The sequence below is a fragment of the Papilio machaon genome, chromosome 25 (genome assembly GCF_912999745.1).
Source record: "Papilio machaon chromosome 25, ilPapMach1.1, whole genome shotgun sequence".
NCBI classification, from domain to species: Eukaryota; Metazoa; Arthropoda; class Insecta; order Lepidoptera; family Papilionidae; genus Papilio; species Papilio machaon.
In genome coordinates, this window is record NC_060010.1 from 838,461 (window position 1) to 855,499 (window position 17,039).

General features: G+C 33.2%; 2 protein-coding genes across 2 annotated transcripts in view; one reads left to right on the top strand and one right to left on the bottom strand.

Moving 5' to 3' along the window:
- The window catches only part of LOC106716866 (protein madd-4), a 251,965-nt gene that overhangs the window by 128,826 nt on the left and 106,100 nt on the right, over window positions 1–17,039 (top strand). The gene's annotated exons all lie outside the window — the stretch shown is intronic.
- On the bottom strand, window positions 3,216–11,128 carry LOC106716903. Its single transcript, XM_014510555.2, has 3 exons — window positions 10,999–11,128; window positions 4,875–6,381; window positions 3,216–3,323 (listed from the first exon to the last, which is right to left on the bottom strand). Exons 1-3 carry the CDS (start codon window positions 11,066–11,068, stop codon window positions 3,233–3,235), a joined length of 1,668 nt encoding a protein of 555 aa, XP_014366041.2. The 5' UTR covers window positions 11,069–11,128; the 3' UTR covers window positions 3,216–3,232.

Sequence of the window (17,039 nt, forward strand, 5' to 3'; positions counted from 1 at the left end):
CGCGAAATAAAAAATAATTAATAAGTAGCCTATGTGTCCTTTCAGACTATGTTCTAGATCTGTGCCAAATTTAATCAAGATCCGTAGAACTGTAACGGAGATACCTTCAAACAAACATCCATCTAAACATTCGCATTTATAATATTAGTGAGATAGAGGATGCTTGTTACAAATTTTGGCAAATTTGCAATAGAACTAGTGCTTTATACAGTAATGTTTAGTTCATTATGTTCGGTCTAAATTATTAAATATCTATGCACTAAAGTATTTTTAGTTTATATTTAATAGTGTAACTTCTGTGAAAACATAATGTAAAATAGAAACCATTTTTTTCACGACAATGTCACGCAGAAATCTTCTTTATAACATCTTAGACAATAACAAATGTGCCCAGAAGAGTACTAAAGTTACGACACACATCTTTATTTAGAGGTACCGATAAAAAAATAATGCCCGACATCAAGGGAACGGACTTAATTTAAATATTTCGGTGTTCTCTCTTTTACTCCTTACACATTTATGATAACTCCATCCCTTACTTGGTAGGGTAAATGCTTTTTTAAGTGGACCCTACTAAGACTTTCGAACCATTTTTTGTAAGGAATTGTTATGGGTACATTAGTTTGATATCATGGCAACATTAAAGCAAGGTTTATATGGCTGTTATGGACAGTTGTTAGTCGGAAAGGTTTTAATCCTATTGTAGATATAATAATAAAGAAATTTAACGACCAACTTATGAAGATATAATCGTTTAGTAATTTAAAAAGTCCTAAAATATTCATTGAGTTCAAATAATTTTAAGGAAAATTATTTTAATTTTGTTTTATAGTTTTTCATAGAGCGTCGTTGCCTCAGGGGTTAAGCACTTGACTTGCAATCTGCAGGTCCTGGGTTCGAATCCCGCCATGTAATACATTTATCCGAAGTTCATAAGGTGAAGGAAATCATCGTGATGCACATAAGTGTGAATTGCCAGGAGAAAAAGACGGCGACGCGGCTCGCCACCGTCACGTTCCGTCACACCAAATGGAGGTCCGTGATCTCTGCCTACCGCTCTTGGTTACAGGCGTGAGTTGTGTGTAGTTTTTTATAATGCTTACGTAGTTCAAATGTATAAGAATAAAGTATAGTATTTGTAATTTTACGGTAACATAAAGATCTAATGTTGCATTTAAAAAAAATCTATATTTCCGTTCTATAGAAAAAGTTGTTCAAAAGATTTCAAGTAATAAATTAAATGAAATCCATAACAAAACACATGCTTGAGTACAAACTGGTTTCAAGCGCGTTACGATGTGTCTCCACTATCGTATTTGTATTCCAACAATACTACCATCTCACTCATTCCGTTTGAAAAGGAAAGGCATAGATAGCTTACGACAGTCGAAATTAACAATACGATCCGAAAGCGGGGGCGTCTTTTCTGTCTGATTTATTGAGACAGGTTTTTTTTTTGGTGATTAATTTTAAATTAAGCATTATCTCGCCTCGTCCTTTACTTAATTGGGATCGCGTAGACAAGACTAATGTATTTTTAACAAACTGATATTATTGTACAATAAATTTTTCGATCAATTCATCCATTGTTGATTGATTTAGTTAACTAACTAAGGTGACGCAGCGACCCGATGTAGGCATTGGCTCCGAATGTTTTTTTTATTAAGTGCTATGTTACGAATAAATGAATAAATATCAAAATTTATATTTGAATGAAAATGGTAATGTTATCTTACTTCTTACCAGTCTTAGTAATATTATAAATGCGAAAGTTTAGACAGATGTATGGATGGATGTGTGTTATTAAGTGTCTCCAGGCTCAAAGGATCTCGCTGACATTTGGTATAGGTGTAATATAAGGAATATGTAAGGAAAAACACATAGGCTACTAATTGAGATTTTTTAATTCCGCGTGGACAGAGTCGCGGGTAAAAGCTAGTACATTATTAATGGGAATATTTAGATGTATGGATGGTTGGATATATGTTATTACGTATTTCAATAACGGCTGAACAGATCTCGCTGAAATTTGGCATAGGTTTTGAACGTAGTCTGGAAAAACATATAGGCTACTAGTTTTTTTTAGAACACATTGGCTACTTGTTTAGAAGTCGTGGGGCAAAAGCTAGTGTTTTACAAGAGGAAAACAATATTTAATTTCATCATCATCATCATTCCAGCCTCGTAACGCCCACTGCTGGGCATAGGCCTCCCCCAAAGATCGCCACGATGATCGGTCCTGTGCAACCCGCATCCAGGATGCTCCCGCAACCTTGACCAGATCATTGGTCCATGTTAGTATATAATTTATATTTAATTTAGTATCAGTTAAATATTGAATATGAATAAAGTTAACAATTTTATGAATTTGTTTAAAAATTAAAAAAAATACAATATTATAAATGTTTATTACAAAATTATTTACAAAGTCTTATATAATCTTACACATAACCTAATTGATTCAAAGCTCTTACGGTGGATTTCTGAGACCAAAAACCTCTGTAGATAACAGTGTTTCAAATTAGGATTTTCGTATCAGAAATCCGCTGATAACGTTCTAGACAACCTGAACCCGGAATGCGTTGCAATAAATTAAAAATATTTTCAAGAATCTAAATATTTCATAGTGCAAGCTTTAAGTTTAAATAATACTAAAAAAAATATATATATATATATTTTTTAGGAATTTTTGGACACTAACGTATTCCTTGTGTTTCTCCTTAGACACAACTATAATGTCTAAATTTTTTCTCCTATATTAATGCCAACCATAAAGTCTTTTTAACAGTCAGATGTTGAACGTAGCCTGGAAAAACACATGCTACTAGTTTTTTTTTTTTTTTTCAAGAACACATAGGCTACTAATGAAGTCTCTTAGTATACACTAAGGGAACTTTAGTACCTAATACTTAAATTAGCATTGAATGAATCCGAATGTTGTAATTTTGTAGTACAGTGGCCAAAATATATACATCGATGTATTATTGTTAAAAAATGTCCACTAAAATTTAACCCTGTATACTTAATGCATACCCAATAAATCTTTATTGTTTATATTTCTATCGACTATTAGTATATGTAATACGACTAAACCGTAACTAATTTAAGTTCCTAAATATTTGTCTGACACGTTACAAAAATTAATTTGTTTTGTAAAATCCGAATTTAAATTTAAAAACGTATTCGAATTTCAAAATGTTCAATAAGATCTCCGTGTTGTCTATACCTGTGGTCAGCTCTGTATTCTCTCTGGGCAACATTCTGGGAACGATCTACTCATGTTCCCTCTACGGAAGAATCCTATTTCTGTACTCGGCTGACACCTGAGAAAAAATAAATTAGTAATTAATTAAATACAAATGAAAGAGACAATTCAAGACACTCCAGGGATGAATTAAAATGGAATAAAACTTAATAAAAATAACTTAAAAATCTATCAAGGTGTTAAGGCTATAGGAAGGTCACAGTAGAACGTACACACATGTAACAAAAACAAATCGTAGAAGTTGAGAAAAGGTTGGAGACAATGACCTCCGTAAATGTTGAGTCTCCACTATCATTACATGTTTTTAACAACAATATTGCTATCCCTTTCGTTCAATAATGACATGCTAATAAAATTTAGAAATATGAATTGTACTTCTCGAATTAAATGACCTAAATTTAAGAACCAAATGTTTGCTTTTAAATACTCTATAAGTCTTTTTATTGCTAAAACTCGACAATATTTTAATTAAAAATTTAAACAATATATAGATAAATTCGTAAACGCCGTGAGAAACAAAAGATCACGAAGCTCTGTAAAAAAAAGTATCCGAAATAACACTAATTAAAAACTTTTTCAACGAAGCAACGAGGACTAGTGAAAACTAAAATTCACTAGCGCAGAATGTTTTGTTACAAGTTGCTCTGTAGCTGTTTTGTTTGGCAAAACTTAGATTTTAAAACAACATCCTAGTAATATTGAAAACGATTGTTGGAGAACAAAAGATATATGTTCAAGGCAGTGGAGTACTATACTAAACATCTCATAGAACAATAAATATTGCTGATTTGTTAATTATGTTGAACAAAAAATAACCCAGAATATATTCTATATCTACTTATGTTCTTAAAAAGAATGCTTGTTAGAAGAAAACATAAGATTAATGCGTTCCAAATTACAAAAACTGTGATTACAAAAAATGGTGAATAAAGATACGGAGGGACATCTGTCGGGGACAAAAGGGATGCATTCCTACACTGAATTCTTTTTAACTAATTTGTCAACTTTTTATACCAAAGGTGTTACAAGTAGGGCGTAGTCATTTGTCAATTTATAAAAAAAAAACACCTTTTCCTAATCCAACACACATCGATATATATAGATGTCGTACATCGTAAAGAAATAATTTAAATTAAAAAAAAATTGCTTAGAAGGTCTAAAATACTGACTATAATTAGAGTAATAATTGCAGTTAGATCATTTGCTTAGCCTAAAGACATCATCATCATCATCAACCTGCCCTCATCCCTATGGAGGGTCGGCACAGTAAGCACTCCTCCATACATCTCTATCAGCCGTCATATCTGCACCCCCTTCTTACGCATATCCTCTTTCACACAATCCATCCATACTTTCTTTGGTCTTCCTCTACCTTTATAGTCATCCACAGTCAATGTCATTACTTTTTTGTTTATATGATTATTATCCCTCCGCATAACATGTTGCTTAGCCTAAAGACGTTTAAGGCATATTAAAGGAAGGTGATTTTTAGGAAACAAGAAAAAACAAGGGCACACAAAATCTGCACGACGTAGCAAAGATGTTTCATATAGTTCCGTTCAATGCAGAAATATTTTCATGCAGTAGTTTCTAGCAAATTAATACTTACGTTGTTGTAGTAATATATGTTTCATATTCATCAATTCCATCAAAGGGATCTTCATTATTAATACTTCTTTTAGATCTTGAAGACTCATCTAATTTTATTACTTTCCCTATTCTTTCTATTCTCACTTTCTTTCTTAAAGGTTTTAACATCTTTGATTTCTCTGCATTTCCTTTGACTTCATCAATTACTTTCTTTGGTAGTGAATTAGTTTGCCAATCAGGCATTTTCTTCATTTCTTTATCTTTTAAACTAGATATAATATCTATGATGTCATCTCTAGTAATAGTTCCTCGCTGCGCTTCGTAATCACTATTTACATTAGGTTTGACGTACAAAGATTCACCGGGAACTCTGGCTATATAAGCTGTGCCTAAGTAAGACTGATGAAAGTTTCTATTTCTATTATATATATTTAAATGTGCCCATGGATATCCATTGTAGTTATCGTAGTAGTAACTAGGAGGGTACGCGGTTATATTATTATTATTTACATATGCGAAGGGAAAGGGTAACAAGAGTGATGGTTCGAATACATTTTGTGGAGTTACCGCAAAATAGGATTTCTTTAATGACTTATTTATCCATGATGGAAGCAGGTAATTGTTGGTGGTCGAAGGCGGTTGCAATGGTGGGAGTTTTTTGCATACTTTGATTTCCGGATTAGACACCGGTTCTATTCCAGTTTTCGGTTTCAACGTGTGGGTATAAGAAGAAACCCTTTGGAAAGTCGACATTGGATAATAGTAAGGTAATTTTCTAACATCCTTGTCTGTTAATGACTCCTTGAAGTATGGATTATCAGCAATGTTACTATTTTCAGCAATTTTAATTTTATTAGGTTGTATTGTTGTAGTTGGCATAGTTGTTGTTGTCGGTTCGTTTACACTGACTTCCGGCTTCACTTTACTATTATGAAAATTTAACGGCTCATACCAATAAGAAACTCTTTGCTTATCGCTTGTAATCCCTTGTTGATTATCATTGAAACCATGAGCGTGAATAGGTGTCATCGTATCCTGGAAAAATGTTTCTTCTTGATTTTTTTCTATATCCTTGTAAATATCTTGTGCTAAGTTATAAATTTCAACAATCGCTTCAAGATCACTCTTTTTAACTGTATGTAGCATATCAGTTATTGTTTTTATTTCACTATCTGTTAAATAACGGTCACCATAATTTTCCTTTGAGGAGTCGTCACTACGCTTTTCGTCATCACCTTTGGTTTTAGGTATAACTCTTTCCCTGCTCAATAAACGTGTCAGACTAGGTTTGAGCGGATCCACGGTAGTCTTTACTTTGTCACTAGCACTAGGTGACATGTCATCATCTTTAACAAAGTTAATGTTTATATTAGTGATGTTAATTTTTGTAAGCGGTGTAACTAATTCTGTATTTGTTCTATTTTTCTTTCTTAATTTGCACGTATAATTTCCACAGAAAGACTTCGCCGCCCATGTTGTGTTCACAGCGTGTAACATTTTTGTGTCAGGATCTTGACAATATAGCTCTGAAAAAAAAAAAGGTTACATTTGTATCATCACGTTCATTATTTGTATAACAATGAGTATGTCTAATTTCTAAGATTTTATAGAAATGGACTGTAATTAAAGCCATCGAGATTAATATTTATATTCGTAGCTTTATATGATATAATTAGCTGTCGTCCGCGAAAACTAAATGGGGGGGGGGTGTTATGAAAAATAGATGTTGGACGATTCTCAGACCTACTGAATATGCTCACAAAATTTCATGAGAATCGGTCAAGCCGTTTCGGAGGAGTTTAACCACAAACACCGCGACACGAGAATTTTATATATTAGATTTATCTTCATTACCCAATAAAAGAGTTCTCTTTATATCTTGTCACATTAATTGTAACACTATTATGGAATACGTCTTTGTAAACTTTTTAATTTTGGTACGATGCCAAATCTAGGAACCATAGAGATAAATTAGTTCCCCGATGCTCTGATGCAATTCACAAAGTTTCTTGCCAAAAATTGCATACATAAAGCGAAAAAGGACAAAGCATTATTAAAGAATGTGGCGAGAAACTTCGAGACTAAGTACTTAAATTAAATTAGTTAACTAATACAACGTGCAACAAAAATACAGCATGTAATACTTATTTGCTTTAGATGAAAAACTTAATATTATCCCCAGCTGAGGGGCTTGGAGCCTACCCCAAGTAAAGGGTGACTAGCTCGTAGTCAACCACGCTGGATAAGTGCGGGTTAGTTGACTTCACACATATCATTGAATTACTTCTCAGATATGTGCAGCATCACGATGTTTTCCTCCACCGTAAGGACGTCGGATAAATATACATATGTAAATTGAAAATCGAAAAACACATTGGTACATGACTGTCGTACCCAGGATCTGCAGATTGCAAGTCAAGTGCTTAACCCCTGAGCCACTGACGCTTTAAAAACTTAATATTAGAACATGTAAAATGTGGAACACATTTCGGTCTATTTCTGAACATCTATTATTGCTTTGTGTAATGAATGGAGTAAGTGACTGGAAACACGTTTACGTTTGCGTAAACACGAGACATCCATCGGATACGACGATTTCCGATAGCGAATGGTACGTGTTGTTGTTATTGCAACTTTTATTCGCATGCTTCATCGTACAGAATTTTATCAATAAATGCTCAAAAATGAGCCACCTGTTCTAGGTTTAATCGCTGCGTTATATAATTAAACTATGATAGGTAATACTTAGGGAAGATCTGTGTATAACGCGTATTGAAGTTCATAGAACCTCCTTGGTAGTACGGCAGAGGATGTAAGCTGCCTAGGAGGTGGTACTGGCCGGTAACACGAAGCCGTGCGTAACGGAAGAAGAAATGAAGACATTTGAGAAATAAAAGGTTGTGAAAGAAAGAAATAGTTTTGTTTTATATTTATTCCATAGGGTGTTACACAATCTGTGATTAGCAGTGAACTGTCATAAACTGCTGATATTGATAGTAAAGGATTTTTTGGTTAGACAGTTTTAAGATTAAGTTTTGTTATTAGTACCAAATGTCTAAAATTTATTGCAGGAGATCTGAATTGACTTCAACCAAAAATTGAAACAGCTTACCACGTATTTTATACATATCATATATAGCTACGGTATCTAACACAAGGTTATAGAAACAGCATAGTAAAAATTAATACTAGCAGTTGGCCGCGATTTCGTCCGCTTGAAATAAAAACAAAATCTACTACTAAATATAGCCTATATCACCCGGGGATAGTGTAGCTTCTGTACAGTGAAAGAATTTTTCAAATCAGTTCAGTAGTTTCGTAGCATATTTCTTTGCAAACGAACAAAAAAAAACGAAGAAATTAAAAATGAACTATAAAGATGAATGATAAGATCTGGTGGACGAAAACCCGGTGCACTGACAAGTAAAGTGGGATAAAAACAGAGATATGAGAAATACAATGAGCATTTAACATATTCGATCATTTAAGCTTGCTTATATTTCGTAGCTAACGTACATTTTGTATTGTGCAGTCCAAAACAATGTATTACGTGATAAAGCACACAATAAAATAGATTAATAAACATTATTTTCTATGTTTGTGTTTGTTAAGGACGGTTTAGTTTCATCAAACGAAGGCACAGTGTTTGTAAATAGTGACACCTGCGCGGACGCAACTCTCTCTTCTAACTATATACAATGATGTTACTATGTATGTATGTATGTTGAGCTAAAGAGTACATCGCCATGTCACTGGCAGATAAACTGTGGTTAAAAAAATAACGATCAAACTCTAAAGAATTAATTAAACAAAAAAAGCAAACTGGGACCGAATCGGAGTAAAATTTGACATGAGTCTATGGATAAAGTTCGTTTTAGTGATCCATTCAGTACTTAATATGGAGCAAAATCTACATTACATCGTGTCTTTTTATGTCTCGCACATTAGTTCGGTTCGCTTTCACGGCAATGAGCTACACGTCTAAGAACAAAGAAGATGGAAAAATTATGTATAACCTTTAAATATTACATTTTAAGGAAGAATAATTTTTTTTCTAATTCAGCGAGGTTATTGTAATGGAATAACAAATCATATTTAAACAAAGACTTAAATTAAAACGCTGTATACATTTTACGTTGTTTAATTCTTGTAATTTGATACACAATTGTTTAAACTTTGCTTACGAGGTGTAAATTTACAAGTGAACATATTTCATGTAATTGGTGGTTGCAATCTTAAATATGCATGTTTTTTGAAACATAACAATTAATAAATAACATCGCTTTTATTATCATTAGACTGCCCGATTCCATCCGTCATACTTATTACATCTTTTTTACTGACTAGCTGTCACCCGCGACTGTGTCCGCGCGACATTAAAAAAATTAATAAGTAGCCTATGCTTTCTTCCAGACTATGTTCTACATCTGTGCCAAATTTCAACATGATCCGTTGAGCTGTTCAGGAGATATCTTCAAACAAACATCCATCCATCTAAACAATCGCATTTATAATATTAGTAAGATGTCAACTTCAATGGAATCTATCCAAAATTTCCTTTCATTTGTTTGTTCTTACCAACTCAACCTATGCATGTCTTTGAAACGATCCAAAATATGTATTAGTTCACGCATCCACCACTCAATCTCTCCATGTATGCAGTATCTCAGTACATCTCTTTAATTACTTAAGAAAAATAAGTACGTTGTTTTGAGAACACTCCCAGAGATCACCGACAACATCAAAGGGTTGCTGGGATTCTTTGGAGAGTTGGGTTGGCTGGAGTGAATCCAGATCCTGCTCACACGTAAAATACGCGCCAGTCGTGGAGTTGCGGAAATCGAGCCCTTACAACTAACTACAACTAAGTACGTTTTAATAAGTTACACTAAACTATATTGCTATTCTCACTGAGCGTCGGTGGTTTAGATGATAAGCACTTGACTAGCAATCTGAAGGTCCTGAGTTCCAATCCCACCATGTAACAATGTGTTTTTCGATTTACATATTATGTACATTTATCCGACGTCCTTAAGGTGAAGGAAAACAAAATTCAGTGATATGTGTGAAGTCAACCAACCCGCACTGGGCCAGCCTGGTTGATTATGGCTTAGTCACCCCTAACTTGGGGTAGGCTCTGAGACCCTCGGTGGTGACATATAGTGATCTGATGATGATGATGATGATGACATTGCTATTCAAGGCTACACTAGACCAGGTACGCGACGCAATATTTTGGGCACACACAGATCACAAAGTTCATAATGATAAAAAGTGTGAAATAGTTAAGTTAAGGAATTTTTCCAATAATCACAAAGTCAAAATTATTTGATGACAAATCAAAAACTTCAGAACACGTCTTTAGAATCACGACACGTTGATAAGTGAAGATGAACTCCTGCACTAAACAAATAACAACAATTAGGATTTAATGGATAACAAGGCAAAAAAAATTCCATTAACTACGACATTTAACGAAAATATGTATGGAAATAATCTGAAAGATATAAGAAGAGACAACAGATGAACACACTGCCTTGAAACGATAATATCTATATGTATAAAAGAAAGTCGTGTTAGTTACACTATTTATAACTCAAGATCGGTCACACTGATTTAGCTGAAATTGATGGGGAGGTAGCTTAGAACTATGAGACGGACATAGGAACTCTTTTTATCTTTTGTACATTTTTTTTATTCCGCGCGGACGAAGTCGCGGGTAAAGCTAGTCTAGAATAATAAGTTATTCTACTCGACAACAATTTTCTATGAAGTATTATATCTACCAAGCTAGACCATTCGTGCAACGGCTGACAATAATGTATTTATTAAAGATTGCGGATGCAGTTCAGTACTGTAGAAATGTTTATCATTGAAAACATCCATAGGATGATTAGTTGAAGAATGAAATATCTAAGATACCCTGACCTCTACAAGGACACAGATATTAAGGAACTAATTTTAATAATTAGGTTACGCCGATAAGAATAAGTCTATAAAAGTGGCGATAAAATTGAATTAAATCAATTTAACATAGAACGTACAACTAAGTAATGTTCTGAACAAGCTAAATTAAAATGCACGTTTCATTTTTAGGTTAAATCTATTTAAATAATAAGAAATTAAACAATTATTATCCATACCTTTAAAACTATGTAAAGCCTGCGCACAAATCACAAATATTAATATAATCCACAGATATGACATCGCCATATTATTTGGCACGCAAATACGTCCGTTCTTATTTAGTCAATTTGCCATCGAACACTGCAACATGACTGCTTTGTAACGTCTTGTTATGACTGCATCGTTGAAGTTATGTACTAGTGCTTCTCAAACTTTTCAATTAATTTTATTACTTTCTTAATCACTAGAATAAACATTTTATATAGTAGGGAAATTAGTTTAGTTTGCTTAACAAATGTGGTTTAATTTTTGTTATATACTCGTATATATATAAAATACTATTTGTTAGTGGAAATATATGATGATATTTTTCTGGTCAAAACTAGTTCATATGTTTAGGCTACAGGTAACAATGGAATCGAAACACATAAATAGCCTCATAAATGAGTTAATGAGTCAAACAATATTCCTATGTCTGTGTGGTAAACAAGCGATGATATCAAATTTGTGCAAACTAGGATTTTGTTCATAATATGAAAGTTACTTAATCTTTTTCGTAGTACTCACTATGGTATGTCATATAAATTTACTCACGTTGTCAAACTTTAAAATAATTACCCATATATCAGTATCGGAATACCACAGATTAAAATTTATACTCGACGAAAAACCTATTAAAATAAAGTTACCTACTTTTCACACTGGAACAGTTCAGTTTTTGTGCTCCAATGACCCAGAGTTATAAATTGGATCGTAAATTAATTTGTCAGGTCATTGTAGTTTCGTGAATAACTACAGTTATAAAAGTAATAAGTGAAATTTATTCAGTGGCATAGCCGCTATTGTTGTAACAATTTATTCATGAAACATGAACACGTAAGGTTGTTTCCCATACGGCCGATGGGCCAACGGTTGATTGGCTAAATTTTTAGCCGATCGGTCCCACAGGAAACACCCATACCTAATGTCATATTTATGAGATAAAGTAACAATAGATATACTAAATTTAAAGAAGATAATACAAGCTAATTCAAATAAATTGGCCCAAATAACTTACCGCTGCCAGAACATATGTAACAAAAGATAAATAAAGACATAAATAGCACTTCTTACGAAATTATTTACTAATTAACCTTTTTATAAAGATACTAGCTGTCGCTCGCGACTCCGTCCGCGCGCAGTTAAAAAAAAATGAAAAATAGATGTTGGCCGATTCTCAGACCTACTGAATATGCTCACAAAATTTCATGAGAATCGGTCAAGCCGTTTCGGAGGAGTTTAACCACAAACACCGCGACACGAGAATTTTATATATTAGACCAGCTGTAGCCCGCGACTCCGTCCGCGCGCAGTTAAAAAAAATGAAAAATAGATGTTGGCCGATTCTCAGACCTACTGAATATGCTCACAAAATTTCATGAGAATCGGTCAAGTCGTTTCGGAGGAGTACGGTGACGAAAACTGTGACACGAGAATTTTATATATTAGATATAAAGATTGTGTGTGATGAAACATCGTATTTACTGTTTAATTTTTTAACTTAAAAGCAATGGTTTTTTAAAGTATAAAGACACTACAGAATATTTCTAGTATAAATGTTATCCGTTTTCGAATTTCCCTTGTAACCGCAAGAGTTTGGTTATATATTATGCATTACGTTCCAAAGGACAATAGCTTGAAAATAAGCGTCGTGACACAGGGCAGTGTTCTTGGGCCGATAAACTTCTGACTATAATAAGAGCCGTGAACAAAAGAATAGAACTCGCCCAATAACTTTCAAAGAGGTTTGAACGTAAATCTTGTTCGGAACCGTTTTAGTCGGAACAATTTACCCGAAGCCGATAAAGTGATCCAACTTATTCATATAGATGTTTGTTTATTCGATGAATCAGATTTAGTCAACTGATTGATAAAGAAAACGAGTGCAACATTTTATATTTATTGTAAAGTGTTTGATTTCTCCAATAGAAGAATACAACAAATCCAAACATAATTACAACGTAATCTGACGTGTATAGCTTGACGGGAGCACTGTCGAGCCTTATAAAGTCAGAAGACAGAGGAGTGAAATTAGTAATCTTCAATTTTATCACCATGTCATCAATTTAAAAGACAGCAATTTGAAAATATCCGTAAGTTCAAGAGAATTTTATCAAACTTATCTGGAGTATTAACACTTTTACGATCTTTAACTTGTACAAATTTAACTTCTCAAATAAAATGAACATGATCTTCAACTAATAATTGCTGCTAACGATCTCTTTCGAAATTTGATCGTAACAAAATTTCACAGTTCTTACCACTTTGAGCGCTTGCGAAGCGAAATTTTTCGTGTTCGTTTCCTCAATATCTTCCAAACTCTTGAGCTTTAAGATTCGAAACTCTATCCACTTTTAAGTTTTAAAGCGGTAAGACGCTTCGGGAACGGCAAAAGTTTGATGTAAGTGATCTGAAAATACTTGTATAAAAGTCGTGACGCCGGACCTCACCTCGATTTCTTTTAAGATGCTTTTATATCGCATCGCTTTTATATAAGATCGCGGTAGAACATTTTTAATTTCAGTTTAAATATAAAAGTTGTTATTTAATTCCATTTTAAGTATAATTTATAATGAAGAGCTTAAATGTCATTAACTACAAAGAATGTAGAAGACCGAAGTATGGATGGAGAGCGTAAAAGATAGACGTAAGAATGGAGTAAAATTCAAACATCACGGCTAGTAGAGATGTTTGAACTGAACCTACAGAGGTAGGGAAAAGGTCTGGCTGATGATGATGAATATTTAACTATTATTTTTTTTAAATGGGAAGTTGACTAAATTTTATTAAGACTTGATTAGGTAATTGATCAAAATTATATTACTTATTTATATAATTGTCAAATGTAAGTTATACTAACTATAAATATTTTACATGACACATAACAAAATTTCAATTATAAAATCAATTAATATGAGATTATGATTATTAAATGAAATCAATATGATCAGTTTGAGAAGCGCTGACCGCCAGAAAGTGCGAACGTGCCAGAATACAAGCCGAGCTATCGAATCGTCGCTCACTCCCTGGCTGCTTCGCTTCATAATCTGATTTACTTAGTTCGATTCAACTGCAGATAATTAGATAGATAACGGATAATTACCAGAATTACTGAAACAAATGATTTGTATAAATAAAATGTTCTAGAAGATTCCAATTACTGTTTAATTTGATAAAATACAAGTATTATATGAATGGGAATTGAATTATAAATAATATTGTTTTCATCCTGCATTAACAATGCACTACAATTAGCGAAAATCGAACCCACAAACTTCATCATCATCATCAGCTCACTATACGTCCTCACCGGGGGCCTCGGAGCCTACCCCAAGTTAAGGGTGACTCACAAAATTGACTAATATTTTTAAAATTTTATTAAGCTGTTTAAAGTTTTATTATGAATTAAAAAAAAAAAAAATAATTAACTTGCTTTGTTTTAAGCCGATAATAGGATGCTCAGTTTACGTTTACTTTGAAATACGTAACATGACTCCACGCGTGTCTTGTTAAGCATAACAATTAAAGGTAATTCAACGTGTAATGTATTTTTTTTTAATAAACTGCTTTGAACTCCAGAATAGCATAATTTGATTGACAAGAAAATAATTCAAAACAACTTTGGTTTTACATAAATATACAACACTAGCTTTTACCCGCGACTCCGTCCGCGCGGAATAAAACAATAAAAAAAAAAGAAAAAACGGGGTAAAAATTATCCTATGTCCTTTTCCTGGTCCTAAGCTACCTGCCCACCAATTTTCAGTCAAATCGATTCGGCCGGTCTTGAGTTATAAATAGTGTGACTAACACGACTTTCTTTTATATTTATAGATTTGTTTTATCTTATATAATTTTGTTTACCCTTGAAATTAGATAACATAGCACGATCTAATACGATCTCAACGCCATCTAGAAATGCACTATGCAAACATCATCAGCTTTTGTCAGAGTATGTTGACCTCGACAAATAAACAAATCGTCAAACATGAAATCGTACATTTATGTATTAAGTTTATTGTAGTTTATTTTTAAAGATATTTCATATATTTAAGCTTACTGAATTACGATATTTGTGTGATAATTTATTATTCGAGAGAGATTTAACCCTTTAAAAGTGTATAGCCATTGTTGGGTGGACATGGTTGAATAAATAAGCGCTGAAAGTAAAATAGTCCCACAACACATTTTGAAGCTAAATTCAAAATCTACTAGTCTTCTAGTTATTTAAAAAAAAATGGGACCCATCTGCAAGCACTTCCTTTCGATTAAAATAATATTTATCATAATCGGACCATCAGGGGTGAAGCTTCGCAGAAACACACATAAAAAATACAATCGAATTGATAACCTCCTTCTTTTCGAAGTCGGCTAAAAAGTAAGACTAGTTTTGCAATTCACACACCAATTCAAAACCTATTTAAATGTGCTAACATATTCCAAGACAACCTAATATAATTAAACGCATAAGGAGTTCGTAATTATGTTTCATATTAGTTAAGGTAAGGAATAATAAAAAAAGGATATAAAGAATTCTCGGATGTTACCAGCGGGGGGTATATCGAGACTTCGCTAGTCCTGTGATGTTCCCAGCAGGGTATCACACCCGAGCGGTAAAGAAAAAACTAAATAAGCTACTTTTAAAGCTTGTTAACGCAAGTTTTAATCAAGTATCAAATATAATCAATTTCGTTCACTGATACATCGTATTTATTTCAGTTACCAATTAAATAGGTTATTTTTTGTTAGAAACAAAAAACAAATTGTAAACGCCTATAACTTAAGTTCTTTTAACAACTTTATTAATATTCGTTAACAAACTCATATACATAACTAATATGATTTTATCTTAAGTTTCCGGTGCGAAATCAACAGTAAAAAATCACTTTTTATCATAGATTTTTCAAGATGTTTGAAATACTAGGTTTTAACCGCGACTCCGTCAGCGCGGAAGTTAAAAAATACATAATAAGTAGTCTATATGTTCTTCCATACTATGTTCTACATCTGTGCCAAATTTCATCAAGATCCATTGAGCCGTTCCGGAGATACCTTCAAACAAACATTCATCTGTCCATCTAAACATTCGCATTTATAATAATTATGCTGCTGTGACAGTAGAATCCTATGGTTATAACACTGGAAGTCCAAAGTTCAATTTAATGATACAGTATGACATAGTCTGCCAAGTCAAATTTACTTTCCAGAAAAGACAATAGCACGATAAAACAAAGCTTACAAGGCAAAAGTTTTAGCATTGTTTCCGGTGTCATATAGTGATAGGTTTCGCATGCAAGAGTCTATCGGCACGATACTTGGTTGAGATTTACGACTGCAAAGACAGTAACGATTTCTATTCATATGCGCATGTAAATCGTTTACTTCCTGTATCTATGTGGTAACAATACTTTATCTAATTACTAGCCGTCACCGCGACTCCGTCCGCTTGAAGTAAAAAAAAGCTTGAGAGGTGTCAAGGGACACCCGGATGGAATGAAGTTCCTTTCGATTAATTAGTAAAGGAACCAATGTTTATTCTATGAATAAAAAACTTAAGTCTTCACAAGAAGTACATTTTATTTCTATGAATTTTCGTTATATATTGTCACGTCGTTGCCATGGTGAAGTAGCGCTCATTCGTCGATAACATAATATAGCAAAAAGTGTCGTGACGACTTTTCGTAAGAATTTTTTCCGTCTAGCCCCCTTTCACTTCTTAAGGAACTTCGTTCCAATCGCTCCGATAATAATAAATAGGGATTTAAAAATAGATAGTAGCCGATTCTCAGAACTGCTAAATATGTATATAAAATTCCATAAAAATCAGTCAAGCCGTTTCGGAGGAGTATGGTAACTAACATTGTGACACGAGAATTTTGAAGCGTAAGTTTAGTTGTAATAGTTCGAATGTCAATAAATTCTTTTATATTTTTAGAAGATATTTGGTTTATCTATTCTAAACTTTCAACTTTTATATGTTAGGTAACAACTTCTGTCTACCTCAGAATTTTAATATTTT

What these genes read in the sequence shown, in the direction of transcription:
- LOC106716903 (XM_014510555.2), bottom strand. Translation starts at nt 11,068, where the DNA reads ATGGCGATGTCATATCTGTGGATTATATTAATATTTGTGATTTGTGCG. An exon ending in GGCTTTACATAGTTTTAAAG is followed by an intron (nt 6,382 to 10,998) that starts GTATGGATAATA and finishes TTTTTTTTTCAG; the next exon opens with AGCTATATTGTCAAGATCCT. An exon ending in ACATATATTACTACAACAAC is followed by an intron (nt 3,324 to 4,874) that starts GTAAGTATTAAT and finishes ATTTTTTCTCAG; the next exon opens with GTGTCAGCCGAGTACAGAAA.